Below are 19978 nucleotides of genomic sequence, written 5' to 3' on the forward strand. Positions count from 1 at the left end.
TTAGCTTTGTATCCTGATTTAAAAAAAAAAAAAAAAAAAAAACATACAGAGAGTAAATTATCTGGAATCTAAGTGCTCAGCTAAAAGAATCTGAGCTTGATTAAAGTACAGCTTACCATGTTTGACTCTGTGTTGTTTACATGGCTGCAGTTCACAATACACACAGATATGATTGTGTTGTTTTCACTTAAAATGCGTTACTTGTATATATTTTTTATGAATGGAAAATCCAGTCAAATGACACACTTCTCCTGTAATATTCCATACACAGCTCAAGTGTACTCAGGGAAGCCCAGGGAAGGTCAGTATTCCAGGCACCACGACATAAAAGAAGGAAGTGAGACAAAACCTACCAAAAGAATCAGCAGAGAAACAACAGTTTTAGCTTCCATCACATTTAACACTAGTTTAAATCGAATTGCACAGCTTTGAGTTTCTTGTAGATTAGTCAGAGGCTCGAAACACTGTGATGATGAGCCTTTTGCATGTATTTTCAATTTAAATGTCATGTAAATAATTTAGGATGTGCAGTTAGAGTAAAACTACTCCAATTTTGTACATGTCCACTCTGCGTAGGTAAAGCAGATTGTGAGCATACATGATATTTTATTTAAAAAAAAAAAAAAAATCATTTCTTGGCTGTTCAAGTAAAAGGCAAGGTGTACTGGCCACTGGTGAGATATGAGATGCTATGTAGTGTAACTAAGCATGAGAAGTCATGTTACGCAGCTGCACACAGTGAACAGGTCTTTGTTCTCTTCCTGTCCTGTTGCCCAGTCTCAGCAGCACTGACATAGCCAGTCTTCAATCTCAGTCTAGTGCTCTTTTGCCAGTTTTTTGCTTCCTCCCCAACTTGCAGTGTGGTACGGCCAGCCACCTGCATCTCCTAGCCTCAGCTGTACTTGAGCATTCAATGCTAGTTACAGTATTTTAACTGTTAAGCCGTTGTGCTTTTTAGCCGCTGTGTTGCAGATTTGTACATTTCTAGATCTCAAAAGTTGCACATTACTCTTAAAGGCATAAGCAGCCCCTAATGTGAAGCTGTCATTTTTGTTATTTGGATCAAATCAAAAGCCAGAACTATATTCGTAGTTTTAAGTTTTAATCTGTGACTAAATAATGAACAAAAGCTAAATTGAAAAGTTTATAAACTCGTGATGTTTCAGATAGCTTGCAGGTCCTGTTCGTTACATCATGTTGTAATGTTGATGTGTACTTGACCTTGCCTCAGAGATAAGACTGTAAAACGATGAGGCTGATGTTATTCGATATAGCATGATAAAAGTACAAATGCCAATGAGCCTTGTCCTTTAAAAACAACGCACTGAAATTACCTCCACAGTAGAGGTTCATGTGCACTTTCTGTTAGCTCCATTTTTCATGCTCTCAGCTGTAGACGCCACCCACACACATAATTCAATCTCCTAAACCTTATTTACTTGACAACACAGTAGGAAGTTTGACTTTCCCACACAAGCTACTCTCTGATGTCAGACTATTATACTTTGTTCAAATAGATGAGCACATTTCCAGTTTTTGTCTTGATATGTGATTACAAAAATATATTTATCTCTTTTATTCTAGGAGCCAGATGAACAGGAAGCACCTGATGATCAGGACTCCTCCCCACCTGAGGATACGTCTCTGTACCCACATTCTCCTGGAACAACCCAGTTTCAGCAGGTAGTGTCTGAGGACAGCTTACTGCCCATTCTCATCAAAGGATGGTTCTATCTTTCTAAATCATAACATGTGAGGAAAAGAACTTGCAATAGAAAGCAGACTAAGCTTTTAGCAGCATAACGAAGAGTATCCAGCTCTTTACTAAAGAAAAAAAGTATAATCTTACAGTACAGTTCAAGTATTTGTCTCCCATACTCAAACCGGGAGCTCGGTCCACAGCAGAGGGGCCCGCTAGCTGAACATGGGGTTTCTGAACTTTGGTGTGTGAGAGGAAAGACTTTAAGATGAATTCTGGATTTAGTTTATGACACCTGATTTTACCCCCCCCCAAAAAATCCATCTCAGAAGTGCGGAGCTTGTGAAGTGTTTTTTCAGTGTCACTCTGAGACAGGATGTTGTCAAGTTTTCATATTGCACAGGTAAAAGAACACAGTCTTAGACGGTGGTTTCCATCCCCGTAGCGAGTCTTGTATTATCTATTAATGATGCTGGTAACCATGGTGATAAGTGTTTTTTCCTGAGTATTATTTCTTGCTCGAGCGCTCACACAATCAGAGGCTCAAGTTTGTCAGTTTGTGATAATACTGCACTGCAGACAACTTTGTGTGCTTCCACGCGTACAAACTGTACTTGAGTTCATCCCTTTACATTGATTTTGGCACGTTTTGTCTGCGTATACAGTAATTTACCACACCAGGCTCATTTCTTTCATCAGAAACACTTCATCCGTCTTTGAGGTCAAGTGCAAGTAAAATGTAGACAGGAAGCGGCATGTGGCTTCACCTTGAGTGACTTTGTGGCTCTCAGGGCATTTATCCCTACTGAAGACATACATTACTAATCATAGATGGGGATTTTTTACATTTTTTTTATAGGTTCTGCTTCGAGAAAGGCAGAGTAATTTCCTGTTTAGTGCATTTACAGCAAGCAAACTCTTGACTAAAAACAATCTGTGGTGCACATGTTGACTGTAGTGAAGAAATGTGGCTCTCTGATGTTTTTACTGATTCAGCAGCAGAGGTGAGGTCTGTCAGTTTAGATTAGTTTGGAGTTATTGGCCCAAGCAGCATTGCACGTGCACAAAACACGTGGCTGTGGATGCAATTAAAGCATGTCATGTTTTGATTTGAGTGCATTTCTTATACGATATGCTGATTTTTCTCCATGCTCTCCTCCCGAACAGAACAACCACCCTCACGGGCAGCCGTACACCGGGCCTGCTGCTCAGCACATGAACAACCCCCAGCGCCCCGGTCCGGCCTCTGCTCCGACTCCAGGCCCGACCCAGACTTCCGCCCCCGCCCCTGCCCCCGGTACCACTCCTGGAACAGGCCCGCGAGCACAAGAGAACTGGGAGGGCACAGAGGAGGTCGCCCCCGCCCCCACCTCCACCCCAGCGCCCGCCCCGCCTAAGGAGTAACCTCCCCCTCCCTTCCTCTGCTGTGCCTCGAGCCTCCATCGTCCCGCTCTCTCCTCTCGCCGGGTCCCACCTTTCTCTTTCTCTCTCTGGCCCCAGGGCAGGGTAGAGCCAGGCCACTTCTCTCTCCTCTGTCCCCACTCCCCCCGACAGCCTGCGGGAGGCGCTCTCCCCTGACCTGAGGCCGCCTGACCGTGCGACAGGGGCCCATTGGCGGCTGCAGAGGCGAGGGAGTGGACAAGAGTTCTAATAACGAAAAAAACAAATTTACCCGGAGCTGACGATGCTGATGCGCTTGTCTACACGACGAAAAGGTGTACATAGTATGTTAATGTTTTTGACTGTTCAGATCCCCCAGTAGCATAACTCTGTGTGGTTTGCTGTTGGGAGATGTTGCAGATGTTATGAAAAACAAAATGGATATTATAAATAATAAAAATTCCCCCCCAGAAAAAAAAAAACTGTAAGAAGACAACAACTCCTCTTTGTTTTATCACCCATGCTCAGCAGTAAAACTTTGTTCTGCCATCGGACGGTTTCTGGTCATTCACCTGTAGAAGGACGCATTGTTATCATCATAATTATATTCTTCTTCTTAAGCTCCTTGGCAACCTTACGACCCACGCCAAATCAACCCGCGAGCTGTGGTTGGGTTTTACTGCGAGACGTGGAATGGTTGGGTGGACTTTAATGGTGTTTGGTTGATGTGAAAAAGCATTGATGCAACATTGTTCTGAAACTCATTGCCTTTCTCTCACTTTTGTTTTTGTCTTTTTTTTTCTTTTTCTTTCTTTTTTTTTTTGTTCTGGTAATTAATTCAATCCTTTCTGAAGCTCTAGTTAATATGCTGTAACATTTAGCATGGCTTCTCACCAGAATAGTGTAGCCTAAGGGAAGACTTGTGATCATAACAACCTAAAAGCTGTTCTTAATCCACATCTCCAGAGGGGTGTTGTTACCCTTTAGGTTGTCTTTTTTTTCTACTCATCTACCCTGTCTAACAAGAGGGCGAAACTTTTTTTTTTTTTTGGAACCAATGTATGATTAAGTGGCTTTTCAATTGCACATTATAATCCTCCAACTTCACATTTGGCAGTCAGTTTCGGTGGGTTAGACAACTTTAGCTTTCATCTATAGGAAAATGAACACATATGCAACAGAACTGCTGCACTGGGCTTTCTGGTGTATAATAGACTGTGTGGTTTGCTTCTGTCTCTTCAATAGAGCCTAGTCGTAGACAGACTTTGTTGCCCATCGGCCTCCTTTCTGCCGTGGAGCTGGTCAGGTTTGGCGTCTGGCTGCGGTTTGGGATAATGTGACTGATCCTGAGCAGCAGCGAGCACCCACCCCACCCCACCTAACCCCACCCACCCCCACCTTTGCTCCACAGAGAGTAGGTCCCACAGCAGGGTTTTACCGTAAGAATAGCGGCTGGTTAGTCATGTTGCAACTTGAGCTAACTTGTGATTATGTAGGAGTAAAGGTAAACATCAGTAAATACTGTATTTAATTGGTAACTTGAATGCGTGTAATTTTCTTTTTTTTTATTCATTTTTTTCTTTTCTTTTTTTTTGTCAAAAACATACCAAATACTCCTGCAAATGAAAATATTCTGCCCACCGTATTATATTTAAATATTTTGCTCTTATTTTATAGAATTTATTTTGTTGTATTTCACTAAAAAAAAAATAGAATTTGATTTAAGAGGAACATTTTTGTCCTTGTGTTATTTTTAAAGAAGATATTTGACTGTACAGAGTTCTGCGCCCTGTTTTTTGCCGACTTTTGTTTTGGCCATGGTGTGACGTTGAATTCTGGAGCTACAGTCGCGATGTGGACTTTCACTTTGTGAGGTTTTTTGTGCACAGAAATATAACAAAAAAAAAAAAGCATTGCGCCCTTAGCAAATAAAGAACATGGAATCTTGCCTGCGTGTCATTTTTAATCGTTGGACAGTTCAGAAGATACTTGTTTTCAATTCTGGATGAACTGTTCTGTTGAGCGATTGGTTAATTGATAAACGTGCATCGATTTGTCCCTGGACGGTCTCCACTAAATGGAATGCACCTCTAATAAATGACAGCTGTGGTGCTCCTGCTTTGATGGATGTCAGTGCAGTGTGACTTTTATTGAATCTGCCTTCATAAAGGCCCAGCTTCAAGGGAGTCATACTTTGAAAAGAACATAGTATTTGTTGAAAGTGTGAATCTTACATCGTGGCCACAAGAGCAAAATAATTAAGTCTCTTTAGGACTTTTACAAAACTCTTGCCAAGGATGTGGCTGTTTGGCCTCCATCAAGTCTCCACTCTCCTGTTCTCCACATACCCTTTACTATTACTCATTTCTGGGTCACACTCAGAAGGCTGGAGGACAGAGGAGAGCAGGGATGAATTACTAAGGTCAGGCTATTTTACAGCTTATGTACTTCAATGCATTGAAAGTTCAATCACCTGCCCAATAAGATGCCCTCTAGTGTTTAGAAGTGGTCACTACAGTAAAGCAGCTAAAAATTAATTTCTGGTTTTCTAAAAAACCCAAACAGCTCTTTAAATCTTTCAGATAAGGAAAACACAATCAGACCCTCCCTCCTCAAAGACCATAACCTAAAAACATAGATTAAGACAAAGGGATTTGGTATAACTGAAGTTATTCCTGTCACCAAACAGTAAAATTATAACTGGTGACCTCAGTGTGATTGTTTTCTCCCTGTAAAACCTGACTAAATCCTTAAAACCTGATGCAAATTATAACTTACATACAAATTGATTCTTTTAAATTAAAAATTAATTAGACTTAACAGGGTTAAAAATTTCAGTTGAGTTCTATTTTTTTTAAAGTGTGTTAAAGCTTTACTGGTGTAACAGCTGGAACACCTGCTCTTGATCACCATCACAACTCAGGAAGAAAACTCCCCAAAGTTTGTGCATTTTGAAAGCTTGTTGAGCTTAAGTCTCAAAATATTGTGCAGTCAACACTGTCAAATATAATTTCGATTATAATATCGAAGCTTCACCTTTAAAATTCTGCTACTCAGTTTCACACAAGGAAAACCTGCTCATCTCACCACCTCACTGAAATTGGGTTCATTGTTTTGTATGTGGTGTGGACTCAGGAATGACTTCACCCAATCAAAAGTTTTGGAACAGGTTTTTATTATCAACACGGTCAGATTTAGTTCTCCTTCTCCTGGACGGTCTTTGTTCCGCGCAGTCTGCCTGTACGACGGGCAGCAATAAGACCGACCTTGCGACCAGCAGGTGCATCCCTCCTGATTGTTGAGGGTTTGCCGATGTGCTGATGGTTACCACCACCGAAGGGATGCTCAACAGGCTGCAGGAGGACAGGAGAGGAGGAAAAAAAAAGTAGCAACTTTAGTATGAGGACTTTCAAAGGGGAATCCATCCTCTCTTTTCTCCCTCACTTATTTAACAGTAAGCACACAACCAGGTATTGTGATAAACATCCTTTCACCAGCCTCTCAGCTCTGAGTATCAGAACCAACAGGATTGTTTTCTTTGTGACCAGAAAAGCTCAAACATGGACTTTCTTAATGTGGTTGGTGCTCTGAAAACACAGGCAGCACCATCTAAAACCTCAAAGCAGGTTGTTCCTCTAAACGTTTTGAGATTCGCCCGCCCACAGACTCGTTGCAGTGTGTAAGAGTTCTGCAGACTCTTCTGGAAACCCATTAGGGTAACTGTAATACCGAGTGATTAGCTATTATCTTCACCTCCTCTGAGAATAGGCAATCATCTGCATCAGTGCTGAGACTTTTCATGGGGCTCCATATTAAACTTCTCTAAAGATTCAATGTGAACACTGCATAATGTGCCCAAAATAACAGTCTGATTATCTGCCTACATGACATGTCTTTCAGCTCAACGCATAAATACATGCATCTGTCTGCTGCTCTGTCTTCAGTCCTGTATGCGTTTCTAATCGCAGCACAGCGCTGGTACGCTCATGTTCACTTACGTTCATAGCCACACCACGGACACGTGGCCAGCAGTTCCTCTTGGCCTTGTACTTGTGGTAGGCACGACCGGCCTTCAGGATGGGCTTGTCAATACGTCCACCTCCAGCAACAACACCTTTAACACAGAAGGAGGGTGGACATGTTGAAACACTTCCTTCAGTCCAAAGACTAGATCAAACGCGCGGCTGTTTCGTTACGCTTTCTTACCAACGACGGCTCTGTTGGCAGAGGCGATGACCTTCTTGGCGCCTGAGGGCAGCTTGACTCTGGACTTCTTGGTCTCGGGGTTGTGGGAGATGACTGTGGCGTAGTTTCCTGAAGCACGGGCCAGCTTGCCTCTGTCACCGGGCTTCTCCTCAAGGCAGCAGATGATGGTTCCCTCAGGCATTGTGCCAACGGGCAGGACATTACCAATGTTCAGCTGAGCTGTGGGACAAGGGATGAGAGGACATGCTTCAAACTTCCATCTGACAATCGGAACCCAGTTTAATCTAAGCAACAGCTCTGTTAGCGTTTCATTGGAGGCTGACTGAAGACAGGCGATCAAAAAATGTAACAGAAACACGAGGCAGCAGATAAGCAGGTGCTGCACAGCACAATAGCAAATAATCGCCCTCTGATTACACCCCAGAATTCTTCTGCTCTTTTCACGGATGCTCATCTTTGCTTAACGAGCTAAATAAGACGCAATAGTTCAATTAGAACCAACACTGAGACTGAAAATTATTAATAAGACATCATGTGGTTCATTCAGATAACTTCATCCATCTTTTCCAACACGGACCACCAATGGGACAGATTCATGATTTTTAGACCATAAAATATTTAACCATGCAGATGAAAGCTCAAACATTACACTTCATGTTTAAAATTGCTGTTATCATGTTTGTCATTTAACAACCACAACTTAAAAGTCTCAGGGAAAACAGAGATCCCCCTGAAGTGGGCAGTGTGGCTGAGGACAGCTGAAGTCCTGACCTATATATCAGAATAGAGCTGCTGGTTCCAACCCCAATAAAAAGTACGGGAGAGCAACTGTTGCCATCTTCTACTACCAAACACATGGTACTGGGTGCTTCTCCTGTCCCCACAAAGCACAAGTGTGGACCACAGCCCCAAAACAACAGATACCAAGTTTAAAAGAACAAAAAAAAAAAAGCTGTATAAATGCCTTCAAACTGTTGAGTTTCTGTCAGCAGATATTAAAACAAAAAACATCACCACACTCCCAAACAGCTGACTCTCTGCACAACAGCACCATTATCAATGAAAGAAATGCTCATTTTTATTCCTGTAGAGGGAAATACAAATAAAAGTAATCAAAGTAGCGTAATTACACTAAAGCTTAATTGACTAAAGCTAAAAAAATAACTTTAACAGCTACATCCTGCAAGGACTTTACGACTTATGAGTGAAAACGTAGAGAGTGAAGGTGAGATCTCAAGTGTGTCCAGCACTAATCCAAACTATCAAAGAGCAGAAAACATTCAGGCAGCTTCTTGTCGAGTTGCTCTGTATGTTGCATATTCTATGAGCTCCTATATCACATATGATCATTACTCCTGTGACAAAATTTATGACAGGAAAACATTAAATCATATCATTACATGGCTCCCTAGAACTACTGCCACCTCTGAAGCCATTCAATCTTAACAGGAACTTTAAAAAGAGAGTCTGAGTGAGACAGGGGTCCAAAATTCCTCCTCAAGCTTGATTTAGACTTCTGCGGGAAATCTATGTCATAACTTGCATAGTAACCGGAAACTACTTTCATCCCTACACCTCAACCTTCCACGCCATTCAAGTCATCTTTTTATGTGTCAACCTGTTGTTTAGTTAAATTTCTCAGGAGATGCATGTCAGATTACGTAGCAGGTTGTGGCGTAAGGTTAAAATGGGGATCCAGCTATGGCGTAAGATCGGACGCAGAAATATAATTCACGCATTTGTGTCACGTTGTGGAAAGAGCCATGGCAACAGATAAAAATTTAAGAGCAGCTCATACACCCTTGCTCAGCGTCTTACCCTTCTTGCCACAGTAGATGAACTGTCCAGTGTGGATACCCTCGGCGGCAATGAAGAGCTCCGTCCTCTTCTTGAACCGGTATGGGTCACGGAAGGCCACTTTGGCCAGGGGGGCGCCACGGCCAGGGTCGTGGATAATGTCCTGCAAGGGGAAACCAGCAGGAAAGACATTACAAAACTATCAACCCTCACCACTGCCCAAAACAGCTCGGATTTATCATCAAATTACCTTCACAATCCCCTTGATGTAACCATGGCGTTCAGCGAAGTCAATGTGACGGAGTTTAGCAGCACCTTTCCTGTGCTTGACGTGGGCTTTGAACACAGAGCCCGCACCTTTTCTCTGTCCCCTGATCACACGTCCCATCGTGTACTGAAAAACAGAGCATTTAATGAAAAAAATGTTACATTCTAGTTTCTAGTTTAGTACAGGATAAAATTAAATCCAGCATCTCCATCAAACAGGCCAAAACAGAGAAACACATGTGGCTACCCCTCTGAGCAGACCTTTGTAGTAATTACTAAAGCTAAACCTCACTGAATGGATCCAACCTTAACTTATAAGATACATAAAAACACTAAAGCAAACATTTAACCAGTAGCAAGTTAAAGAAAATGTTTTAATGTTGGGGTTTAATGAGCTCCACTGGTTTTTAAAATCTTGAAACAGACACGTATCTGTCGGCTTGACATATGAAATGCTAACAGAGGCCCGCTACTAATGTAAAGTTAACTTTTCCTTTATGGAAACATAACCTACAGCTTATGTGTGTTTGTCGGTATCGTGGCTGAAACACTGCACAAAGCGAGTTTGGCTTCTCATATGCAGTAATACATCTCTCATAATGCTAGCTGTCGTTAGCCCGACAAGCTAGCCTCCGTTAAGTCAATTTGTTAATGTAACGGTTCGGGTTTAACACAAATTTCCTTTATTCCAACATTTACACGCGTATATACAAATTTAATTATTAGTAGCTTGTCAAATTTGCTCATATGAATGGCTGCCGGCCTTTTAGCTACCAGCACACCGCTGTTAGTGCGCCATGTCGCCAAACAGGGACACACAAGCACGAAAAAAAGCTTAAAATCAAAAGTCTGTCGTTAAAATGCTCGTTAGGTCTTAGTCTTATACACTTGCTCCGTATTTAGAAATGTCTTTTTAAAGCGGATGGCCCAATTAAATCTGGATTTAGAACAGATTTTTAGGACGGGGAACAGAAAGTAGACGTCCTACCTAAACTCCGTTGACGGAAAGAGGAAGTGCAAAGGAAAAAGCCAAGGTTTTCTTCCGGAGAAATCACCGCGGGGGCCGACGGGAAATGTAGGCTTCGTCCTCGTTTTCTTATTTTAACTCGGAAGTAAGCAGCGATTGTCGCAAATAGAAGAATCGCAGCTCGAGGCATTAAAAGTCTATATGTGTTAAATGATGGGAGCACAATCTTAGCATAAATACAGAATAAATAAACCTAAACGCTATCTTTAAGCAATTTGGATTACAAACATTTTCACACGTTGAATGATAGAAGATACATAAATAACAAAAATAATCAATTTTTTTGGCTATAATGATGTTTATAGTAGCCTATAAATAGTTTCTTTCTAAATGTAGCTGATCATTACACAAAAAGAGTATACAGGAGTCTTTGAGTCTTTACTGAGGAGTATAATGACAGAAGAACAGCCCTCTTAAAAAAAGAAAAAGAAAAAAGAAAGACTGTGGGAATAAATGAACTCCAGGAGATGGCAGCAAAATAATGTCAGAGTGGTTTTTATGTTTTTAAAAACTCAACCATGAAATAATTGCCTGAAATATTTTTGAAAATTAAAGCTTCTGACAATTTAAAAAATTGATTAAATATGAATTTGCTTATAAGCAAAGCAAAGCTTGCTAAAGCAGAATCAGTGACATTTGTGAGCTGTGAACTACTAAGCAGAATTTTTGGCCTGTGTTAAATAATGTTGGTAATATGTTTTAGGGATATTATCAGTACTTTTAGAGTGAAATGTGCTTGCACTGTCATTCTAGTGATGTTTGGTGAAGTCATCCCAGTTCTAAAAGCTCATGTGGCCCCTGAAGTAATACCACTGGACTCTGGGATTCTGTTATTTTGTCCTCTAGCTTCACCATTGAAAGTCAGCAGGGTGGTATTAGTGCATACCTACGGACAGCTGAAATCGAGATGCACTGACTCTTAATGGGAAAATTAGCAGGAAGCGTAAATTTAATGCAAAACTCAACCAAGAAGGCATTTTATCATCTCAGGTCTTTAATTCACCTCAAGTCCCCTGTGATTTTTCTCACCACAGAAGAAGATGTGAGCGCAACAGTTGGCTCCCCTTCTGAGATCGGAGTGTCCCGCTGGTGGAACCACTCCACTGTGATTAATGGGAGCATGCACACACCCACAGAGCTGACACTGTGCATGATAAATAGGTGGTTCACTTATTATGATGCTGCATTGTTTTATAAAGTCCCACAGGCCTAACATGAATAAATGCTGCACACATACACACAGGTTTTACACGTTACTGTGTTTTTGTTTCTTCTGAGGACACAGAAGTCATCCTAATTAAGATCCTCCAACTGACCCTGCAGATGTTTGTTTAATACACTGCAGTCTCAGATCTTCATGTCTTTACCAGACATATCCATGTTTAATTGTTTCTGTTCATTGTTTAATGCACTGAAATAAAACAGTCACTTTAAATCATTGCAACAAAAGCGAGAAACGAGTTCATACAAGCTCAGAAACAAAGCATTCCTTTCTGTATTATTGTGTTACCTGGACGCTTAAGTGAGAAAGATGATGAAAGAATATTTATCATCATTGGTAAGAAACTCCAGGCAGCACGGCAACGTGGTGATTAGCACTGTTGTCTCAAAGCAAGAACAGTTCAATTCAACCACCTGGCCGGAGCCATGTGACCCTGACAAGAATAAGAAAAAGGTAAGAAAAATATCATTCAATCACACTACTCATTGCTTCATCTAAGAGGGCCTTGCAAGGTTACCTTGCTTGAGGCTGCTAATAAAAACTGTATCTATGTGTCTCTCTAAAAGATAAAACCTATCCTTAATTCATTATATTTATATATACACTAACAAATTCCCACGCTATTTGTGGGAGGCAGTACATACATACATACATATGATCATTACAGTATGATGCTATGATGCATTATATTGTGACACTCCAGTCTAACCTGACATCCCTCAACTGCTGAACTGAACTGTCAAATATAGATACACAAACATACAAATATATACGATTGTGGTGTTTGTACAAAATACGCCATATAGATGTTGCCACTCACAATAACACGTCATACGGATACATACACCAAGGTTTTTACTTGGTGTGTCTTAATCAGAATCAGAATTTGATTTATCCCTAAGTTTGTACACACATGAGGAATTTGTCCTGGTGTCATTATGCAAAAACAGAAATGGAATATATCATACAATATATGCACTGGTATAAAAACATTGACATAATAACACATGATGAAAATCCATGCTTAGTAGTTATAGATATTAGAATACAAATTAAGAAAATATAAATAATCTTAAAAAAAAGACAGGAAAAATTCAAAATGTTGGTAGAAAAGGATGTTTCCTGACCGGGAATCGAACCCGGGCCGCGGCGGTGAGAGCCCCGAATCCTAACCACTAGACCACCAGGGACCTGCGACGCATTCTGCACTTCTACAATCAGAATTTAATACACTTGACCGCCAGATGGCGCTGTTGAGCTTGGTGGCAATCCAAACGCAGAAGTTTTTTCCATGAACTTTAAAACTGTCAAAATAGTCATCGTTTGATCCGCAGCAGTGGAGGAACAGCAGTGAAAACCAGAATTGCCTGCTCAGCATTCAGCAGCACACAGGACCAACAGCACAGAGACAAAAAGACAAAAAAATGAAGCTAAAGAGTGAGTGCTGCACTGGAAATCATCCGGTGGACGCAGATGTCTGAGCTTTATGAGGTGGTAATGTTGTGTTTACAGCTTATTACTTCTCTACTCTAAATGCCACAGATTTAAAGGCTGCTACAGTTTTTAGGTGGAAAGAGTGGAAGTGCAAAGAAGCTCTGCCCATTAAATAAAAGAAAGAACATGTGGTTTTGCATTTAAAACACAACTTTTCACATACCTGCTGATCTTCACTGCTCCTCATTGGTATCTGATTAATACCCACTTTATTGGGCACACCCCTTCAACTGCTTGTTTTTCGACTATCTAACTAGCCAATCACACGGCAGCAGCTCACGTGGTCAAGACTACCTGCTGAAGTTCAAGCCGAGCATCAACAGGCGAAAAATTATGATTTAAATGACTTTGAATTTGGTTGTTGGTGTCAGACAGGCTGGTATGAGTATTTCAGAAAATGCTGATCTACTGGGTTTTTTGTCACAACTATCTATGGGGTTAGAGACAATGGTATGAAAAAGAGAAAATATCCAGAGGTCAGAAGTCAGAGGTCAGAGGAGAATGGCCAGACGGCATTGACCTGTTAGGAATGTAACAGTAACTAAGATAACGACTCATTGCAACCAAGGTATGCAGAAGTCAAACCTTAAAGCAGAAGACCAAACTTGGTGCTTCTCTTGTCAGCTAAGAACAGGAAACCGAGGCTACAATTCACACAAGCCCCCAAACTGGACAAGAAAAGATTGTAAAAACGCTGCAAGTTTAATGTGCCTCGATTTCTGCAGTGACATTTGGATGGTAGGGTCAGAGATTGGCACGAACAACATGAAAGTATGGATCTATTCTGCTCAGTAGGATGGTGTGGGGGATATTTTCTTGGCACACTTTGGGCCCCTCAATAATAACTGATAATCATTTAAACCCCACAGCTTACCTGAGGATTGCTGCTGACCATTTCCACCCCTTTATGACCACAGTGTACCCATGTCAAAGCACAAATCAACTCATACACGACGATAGCTTCACGGTACTCAAATGGCCTCCACAGTCACCAGATCTCAATCCAGTCGAGCACCTTTGGGATGTGCTGGAACCGGAGATTGACATCAGGGAATCTACCATAATGCTATCATACCAGTGTGGACCCAAATCTCCAAGGAATGTTTCCAGCACCTTGTTGAGTCTATGCCATGAAGAAGGCAGCTAAGACAGTTCTGAAGGCAAAAGTAAGTAAAAGTAAGGTGTGCTTAATAAACTGTCCGTGATTGTAGTTGATGCTTGTAGCATGTTGTTGGCTAATGAAAATGAACTGCTTCCTCATAAAAAGCAAGGTTCAGGACATCCGAAAGGGAGGGAGCGGCTCCGGGTACGAGGAGGAGGTGACCTCTGACCTCTGACCTCCCAGTGGTGGAATAACCTTCGGCCTCTGTATGAAGGAAAATGCACAGAGCTGCAGATGTGACAACAGAGCTCCATTCTGCTGTCCAACAACTAAACACTGCACTGCCTCGGCGTGCGTGTGTGTATATTAGCCTCTTCATCATTAATACAGTTAGCTTTGTCAGATCTGGGACAAAACAGAACAATAGAGCTAAAACCCCAATAACATACATAGACTCTTCTGTATATTCTACTGTTTCCTGTCCCGTTTCTCTCCAATTTAATCAGAAAATGTCCAGCAGTGGTTCTCCTCCTCCACTGCAGCTGCACAGTTATGCTTCCCTGTATACTGCTGCACACCAAGGAGGCTCCTATTGTCCTGTGGAGTTCTTTTCTGCTCACCCTGCGTATGGACGTTTGTGTGTATTTGTGCGTTGCTATACAATCAAACACATCCTCGGTCTCTCCCACAGTCTCCATGGGAACTACAGACAGGAAGTACAAATTTAAACTTTAATTAACTTTAAAACACACATGTGCGTGCATACAAACACACACACACATGGTTGTGATTCATATTTCAGGTCGGATCTCGGCGTTGCCACTGTTTCTTTGTAAATGCTCTGCAGTTTTGCAGAGGGTACTGATATGTTTCTCAACCAGTAGATCAACAAATAATGAGTAAAATATTAGAGGAATTTAGTGGAATCAGCTGCTCTTTAACTTAATAAAACTGGGCGTGCACTACGACAGCACAGACCTCTGCCAATGTCAATATTCTGAATTTAATAATCCATTTCTCCCCCAAAAATAAACTAAATTGAACATTTTGGACTTCAAGGGTTAACATCAAATAACATCTAATAATATTTCTTATTAGAACTCTGTCACACATTGTTCTGTTTATGCTTGTGCGGTTGGTGGTCCCGATCACAGAAAAAACAGAAATCACAGCAGAAACATTGCCTGTATATAAAAGATGGAGGTAGCCACCTTGATGTCACCCACTGGTTTGTGAAGCTCTGTTCTGAAGCCTCGTGGTTAGGATTTCTGAGCCAGAAATAAGCATATTAAGATAGTGCCAAGATATATATATCTATATATCTTTTTCCCTCTGTTAATACTGTCCATATGTATATAGCGCTGCAGAACTGTACCCCCCCCCCAGCATGTTTGCACATGTTTGCACTGAGTAGGAGATGCTCTGTATCTCATTGTACAACTGTATAGTGACAATAAAGGCATTCTATTCTATTCTATTCTATTCTATTCTATTCTATTCTATTCTATTCTATGTGTCAATGCACATTAAGGCTTAACAAATTCCAAATGGATGAGCTGTAAGAAAACCCATCCATCTTCTTCTGCTTATCCAGTTCAGGGTCCCGGGGGGCTGGAGCCTATGCCCTCTAGAGGGCATAGGTCCTTGCTTTAGACTGACTTACTTTTGGAGCCGGCCTCCAGTGGCCATTAGAGGAACTGCAGTTTTTGGTACATAATTGAATTTCCCAGCCTGCAGGTTGCTGTTTGAATAGGAAAAAAAGCTTGCTTGAAATAGAGCAGAGTTGAGTTTTAAACTGCCCTGGAACACTTCCTGTTTGCTAGTAAACCTAGCTTTCTCGCTACTTTCCAGTTTCCTCTCTGCTTTCCTATCAAAGTAAAGGTCTAAATAAGGTCTTTCATATCTTTCTTCTTCATGGTGTCACATCAGGAGACATACTGGTGGGTGGTGCGGTTGTCTGACATGGCTTTTAATGAGAGGCTGTTGTGAGTGAATTATAAACGAAATTCTGGCATCCACCCTTCTTCCAACAAAAATGAGTAGTTTCATCATTTCCCCTTGCTTCATTTTTCTAACCTTGTGAAACAGTTTGCTTATAAAGTTCTTTTGATTCCCAGCTCTGACAGTCTACATGGGGGCTGGACAGGTTGCTGAACCCCAAATTTACCTGATGTAACATGACGATAGACAAAACAAAAGTATGAATGCTTGTGAGAACCGAGAGATGAGCTTTCAGGCTAAGTGTAGCTAAATAAACTAAAGGTCCATTGAAGCTGCCTTTAATGAAGTGAAACTCACAGTTTGGGACAGAGTGATGTTCGAGGAATTCCGATAGTGATGCTGTCAGCATTCCACTGTGTGTGGGAACTTGGAGGGATCCAACAAGTAAGTGCGCCCCAATGTCAGCCGCCATGTCAGTAAAACTGTGTCTCTCTCTCTCACACACAGTCTCTGTCTTTTTCTGGGTCTCTCGCCCCTGGACAGAACAGCTGCTTTGCTCCAGAGGCATTGTGGGTCTGGGTTGCTGTGGCGATGCCTCCAGTTATGGCAGATGTTCTATTTCCTCATGTCAATATCGCTACTGGCAACACCAAGAAAAATAATAACACAGTGGCCACGAAGCTAAAAAAAACCCAACACAATTTCATTAGGACAAACAGAGGATGTGTGTGTGTGTGTGTGTGTGTGTGTGTGTGTCTTCCTCTCTGCTTGCTGCAGCAGTCACACATTCTGACTTCACAAAGCTGTTTCAGAGTGTACCTTGTGATGACTCTGACCTGATAGGAAGTCAGGTCAGTACCTCACTGCAGCTCCCGTCTCCGATTGGATTGGATTAATACTGAGGCTGTCCTCTTACAGGACATCCCATTCCCCCTCATCCTGTCTCACTTCCTGTTTGTTTTTGGGGGGTTTTTAGCCGAGAAAACAAACAACGTGATGGGGATTGTGCAAAGTGGTTACCATGGAGACTCTGCTCTCTCTCTCTCTCTCTCTCTCTCTCTCTCTCTCTCTCTGAGTGCAGCTGTCAGCTGGTTGAGAAGACTTCCTCCTTGTTTGGGAGAGATGAATGAACACTGGAGATATTGTCAAGAAAACAATCAAGTAAAGATAACATTCAAAGGATAATTCTTGTTTATTTCAACTTACCTTATTTCCCATTAATGTGCCTGTCAATAATGACTGTGAGTTTAGCCAACTTTGCACTCTTCCATTGTGGAGACACAGGAAAACAAAGAGTCAGACAAAATGGCACATGTCAGGGAAACTAGCACAAGTTCCCTGCAGCACTGCAACAAATGTGGATTTTTCCATGGATGGAGCAAAGCCTGCAGACAAGTCAAGATGCTGTGTGTCATTCACACATAGCATGCCTCTCTCCTCACACGATACACCAAGCACAACCTCTCGGTTTGGGAGTCTATTTAAACTGCAGAATTTTCCATCCCTTCCTCTGACATGTCAGTGCTTTTCCTGTCCTGCATCCCCGTCTGTTGTTTCAGCCCCTCCACCAACCCAGCACCTACCCGTGGACCTCAAGCTGTAACTAAATTGTGCTGCTGGATATAACATTCTGGACAGGAGTCTTCTAAATGAAATCATTTTAAACACTTGTCTTTTGGACTGAAATGAGTGGTAAATAGAAACTTGCATATTCATCCGCAGACAATAAAGGGGACAGAGCCACACGAGCTGTAATTAGAGATGATTCTGACCAGTTATAGCTTCACTTTAAGAGATCCATGTTTTTTAGTGTCAGAGCGGCAGGGCCAGCAGACCCTCCAGGGTAGGTGAACTAGAAAATAGTGTTATATAAGTATATAATTATATTAGGCTGTATTATAGAAGAACTATACACTCACCAACCACTTTGTTAAATACACCTGTTTATCTCCTTGTTAGGGCAAATATCTAAGCAGACAATCGCAGGACAGCAACTCAGTCCATTTAAGTATGTACACATGATCGAGATGACCTGCTTTTCTCTGCACACTTTGGGCCTCTTACTAACTGTGCATTTGTTTTTATTTCCACAGCCTGAGTATTGTAGCTGACCATGTCCTTCATGACCACAATATATCTTGAACCCACAAAGCTCAGATCATCTAAAATTGGTTTCTTGAACGTGAAAATTGTACTCAAATCAGAAAATTCCATCAAGGATGTGCAGCTAACAAATCTGCAGCAACTGTGTGATGGACCAAAATCTCTAAGGAGTGTTTCCAGCACCTAGTTTAATGAAAGCCATGAAAAGCAATTTTGAAGTCAAAGGGAGATTCAACCCACTACTAGCAAGGAGTGAAGTATAAATAGGGATTAAACTGGGACTGGATTAAACAGGGTTGAAGCTCGTTGATGACCATCCACATGGACTCCAGTTTTTTGTCTCTGACCTGCCTCCTCTAGGCTGCTTCCTAGTCAGGTCCATTTAGTTTAAAGTGACATAAGCTCCGTGTTGAATGTTGAGTGTATGCCAATCACGTTGATGAAAACTGATTCAACACTGAACTTAAACCCGCCTCTTGTTTAATGTCTTGACACTGATTGATTGTTTTTTCTTCCTGTATGATAGGTGTTACATTTTTAAATTGTCACTCCACAGTTTGACATCTTGTATAATCTGCTGATTTAAAAAAAAAAAAGAAAGAAAAAGAACATAGGACAAGATGTTAATTAACTGCCACGATAACGTGCTGTCAGCCTCATTACGCAGCGTGCAGATTACAGTGTCAGTATGTAGAGTGGGGACGGGAACGCAGTGCATTAAATTAACCTTCACTTTGACAAATTAGAGGGTCTCGTCACTGACTGGGACCCTCTTCTATTCCTTCAACCTACAGCTTTCTTGGGGTGGAAAATGATTGTGTCAGCGTTAAAGGTATGAAAGACACTGCAGTGTGATGTTTTCACTGCAAAAACACTCTCACGTTAGCAGCTGTGTCGTCTCCCACAGACAGGTTTCCAACTGTTGATTCATTAACACGCTCCGCTGGAGGTGAAGCGCTCTCTCTCTCTCCTGATGCGAAGCATTGTGTTGGAGAACTGTTTGTCCTCTACGCTGTGGTCGTTGCGTACTGTCACACGGAGATGCACACAGCTGTACTTCATCAGGAAATCTGATCCAAGTCAGAGGAAGTGCCACGAGGCTTCTGGCCACATCACACAGCTCATCTTAGACCGCTTTTGCTTTGGCGATTTTTTGCTTTTTAAGAGTCTAACTGCTCTCCATATTTCCAAATCCACCACAGTAAGTTAGTAAATGAGTAACTGACCTGCGGCACGATACCACTGTTGGCAGGGCGACATACAGTTTCTGTGCTTTTGATTTCTAAGGTTTAGAGCTCGACAGCAAAACGTAGACACTTATGTTTTTTTTATTAGATTCATTGTCCAGCACACAATTGATCCTTTATTTACTGAACAGAGGCTGAACAGTAGGTTGGTAACTTAGCTTTGATAATTTAAGACTTTTACATTAGAGACAGAATCAGTCTGGTTATATAGTTTTTTTCTGGTAGGTTTCAACTACTTCAAGGACTTGTAACCCTTAACTGTGTCATGAAGCAATTCAAAAGTAAAACTATCAAAGGGCAACATCTGGGGCTGAAACAATTAACTTAAAGCTGAAGATGACAAAAACAAAAAAAAGCAAACAAAAAAACCCCAAACCTGCAGTTACTTTATTGGCCACTAGAGGCTGGCTCCCAAACCAAAAGGCAGTCAGTCACCTAAGACTCCTGTGTTAAAATGCTCCACATTACAGCATTAAAAAGGGATAAAAACTGT

General features: G+C 41.6%; 2 protein-coding genes and 1 non-coding gene across 11 annotated transcripts in view; 1 reads left to right on the top strand and 2 right to left on the bottom strand.

Moving 5' to 3' along the window:
- Positions 1–5027, top strand: part of usp9 (ubiquitin specific peptidase 9) — a 38467-nt gene extending 33440 nt beyond the window's left edge. For 7 of the 9 annotated variants that reach the window (XM_031741449.2, XM_031741448.2, XM_031741451.2 and 4 more), the window contains 3 exons: positions 272–301; positions 1585–1683; positions 2867–5027. In XM_031741449.2, coding sequence (XP_031597309.1) covers positions 272–301; positions 1585–1683; positions 2867–3103 — 366 coding nt within the window. In that variant the 3' untranslated portion in view covers positions 3104–5027. The remainder of the gene's footprint in view (positions 1–271; positions 302–1584; positions 1684–2866) is intronic. The other 2 variants (XM_031741450.2, XM_031741453.2) reach the window with 1 other exon arrangement.
- A 1206-nt stretch (positions 5028–6233) lies between these two features.
- On the bottom strand, positions 6234–9499 carry rpl8 (ribosomal protein L8). The gene is made up of 5 exons (XM_031741437.2): positions 9333–9499; positions 9104–9245; positions 7286–7504; positions 7078–7193; positions 6234–6432 (listed from the first exon to the last, which is right to left on the bottom strand). The coding sequence occupies exons 1-5, from the start codon at positions 9468–9470 to the stop codon at positions 6274–6276; spliced, it is 774 nt and encodes a 257-aa protein (XP_031597297.1). The 5' UTR covers positions 9471–9499; the 3' UTR covers positions 6234–6273.
- Positions 9500–12716: 3217 nt separating this feature from the next.
- trnae-cuc lies at positions 12717–12788 on the bottom strand. The gene has a single exon. It is a non-coding gene; the product is annotated as a tRNA-Glu (tRNA).
- Positions 12789–19978: the final 7190 nt, after the last annotated feature.

The sequence above is a fragment of the Oreochromis aureus genome, linkage group 16 (genome assembly GCF_013358895.1).
Source record: "Oreochromis aureus strain Israel breed Guangdong linkage group 16, ZZ_aureus, whole genome shotgun sequence".
Classification (NCBI taxonomy): domain Eukaryota; kingdom Metazoa; phylum Chordata; class Actinopteri; order Cichliformes; family Cichlidae; genus Oreochromis; species Oreochromis aureus.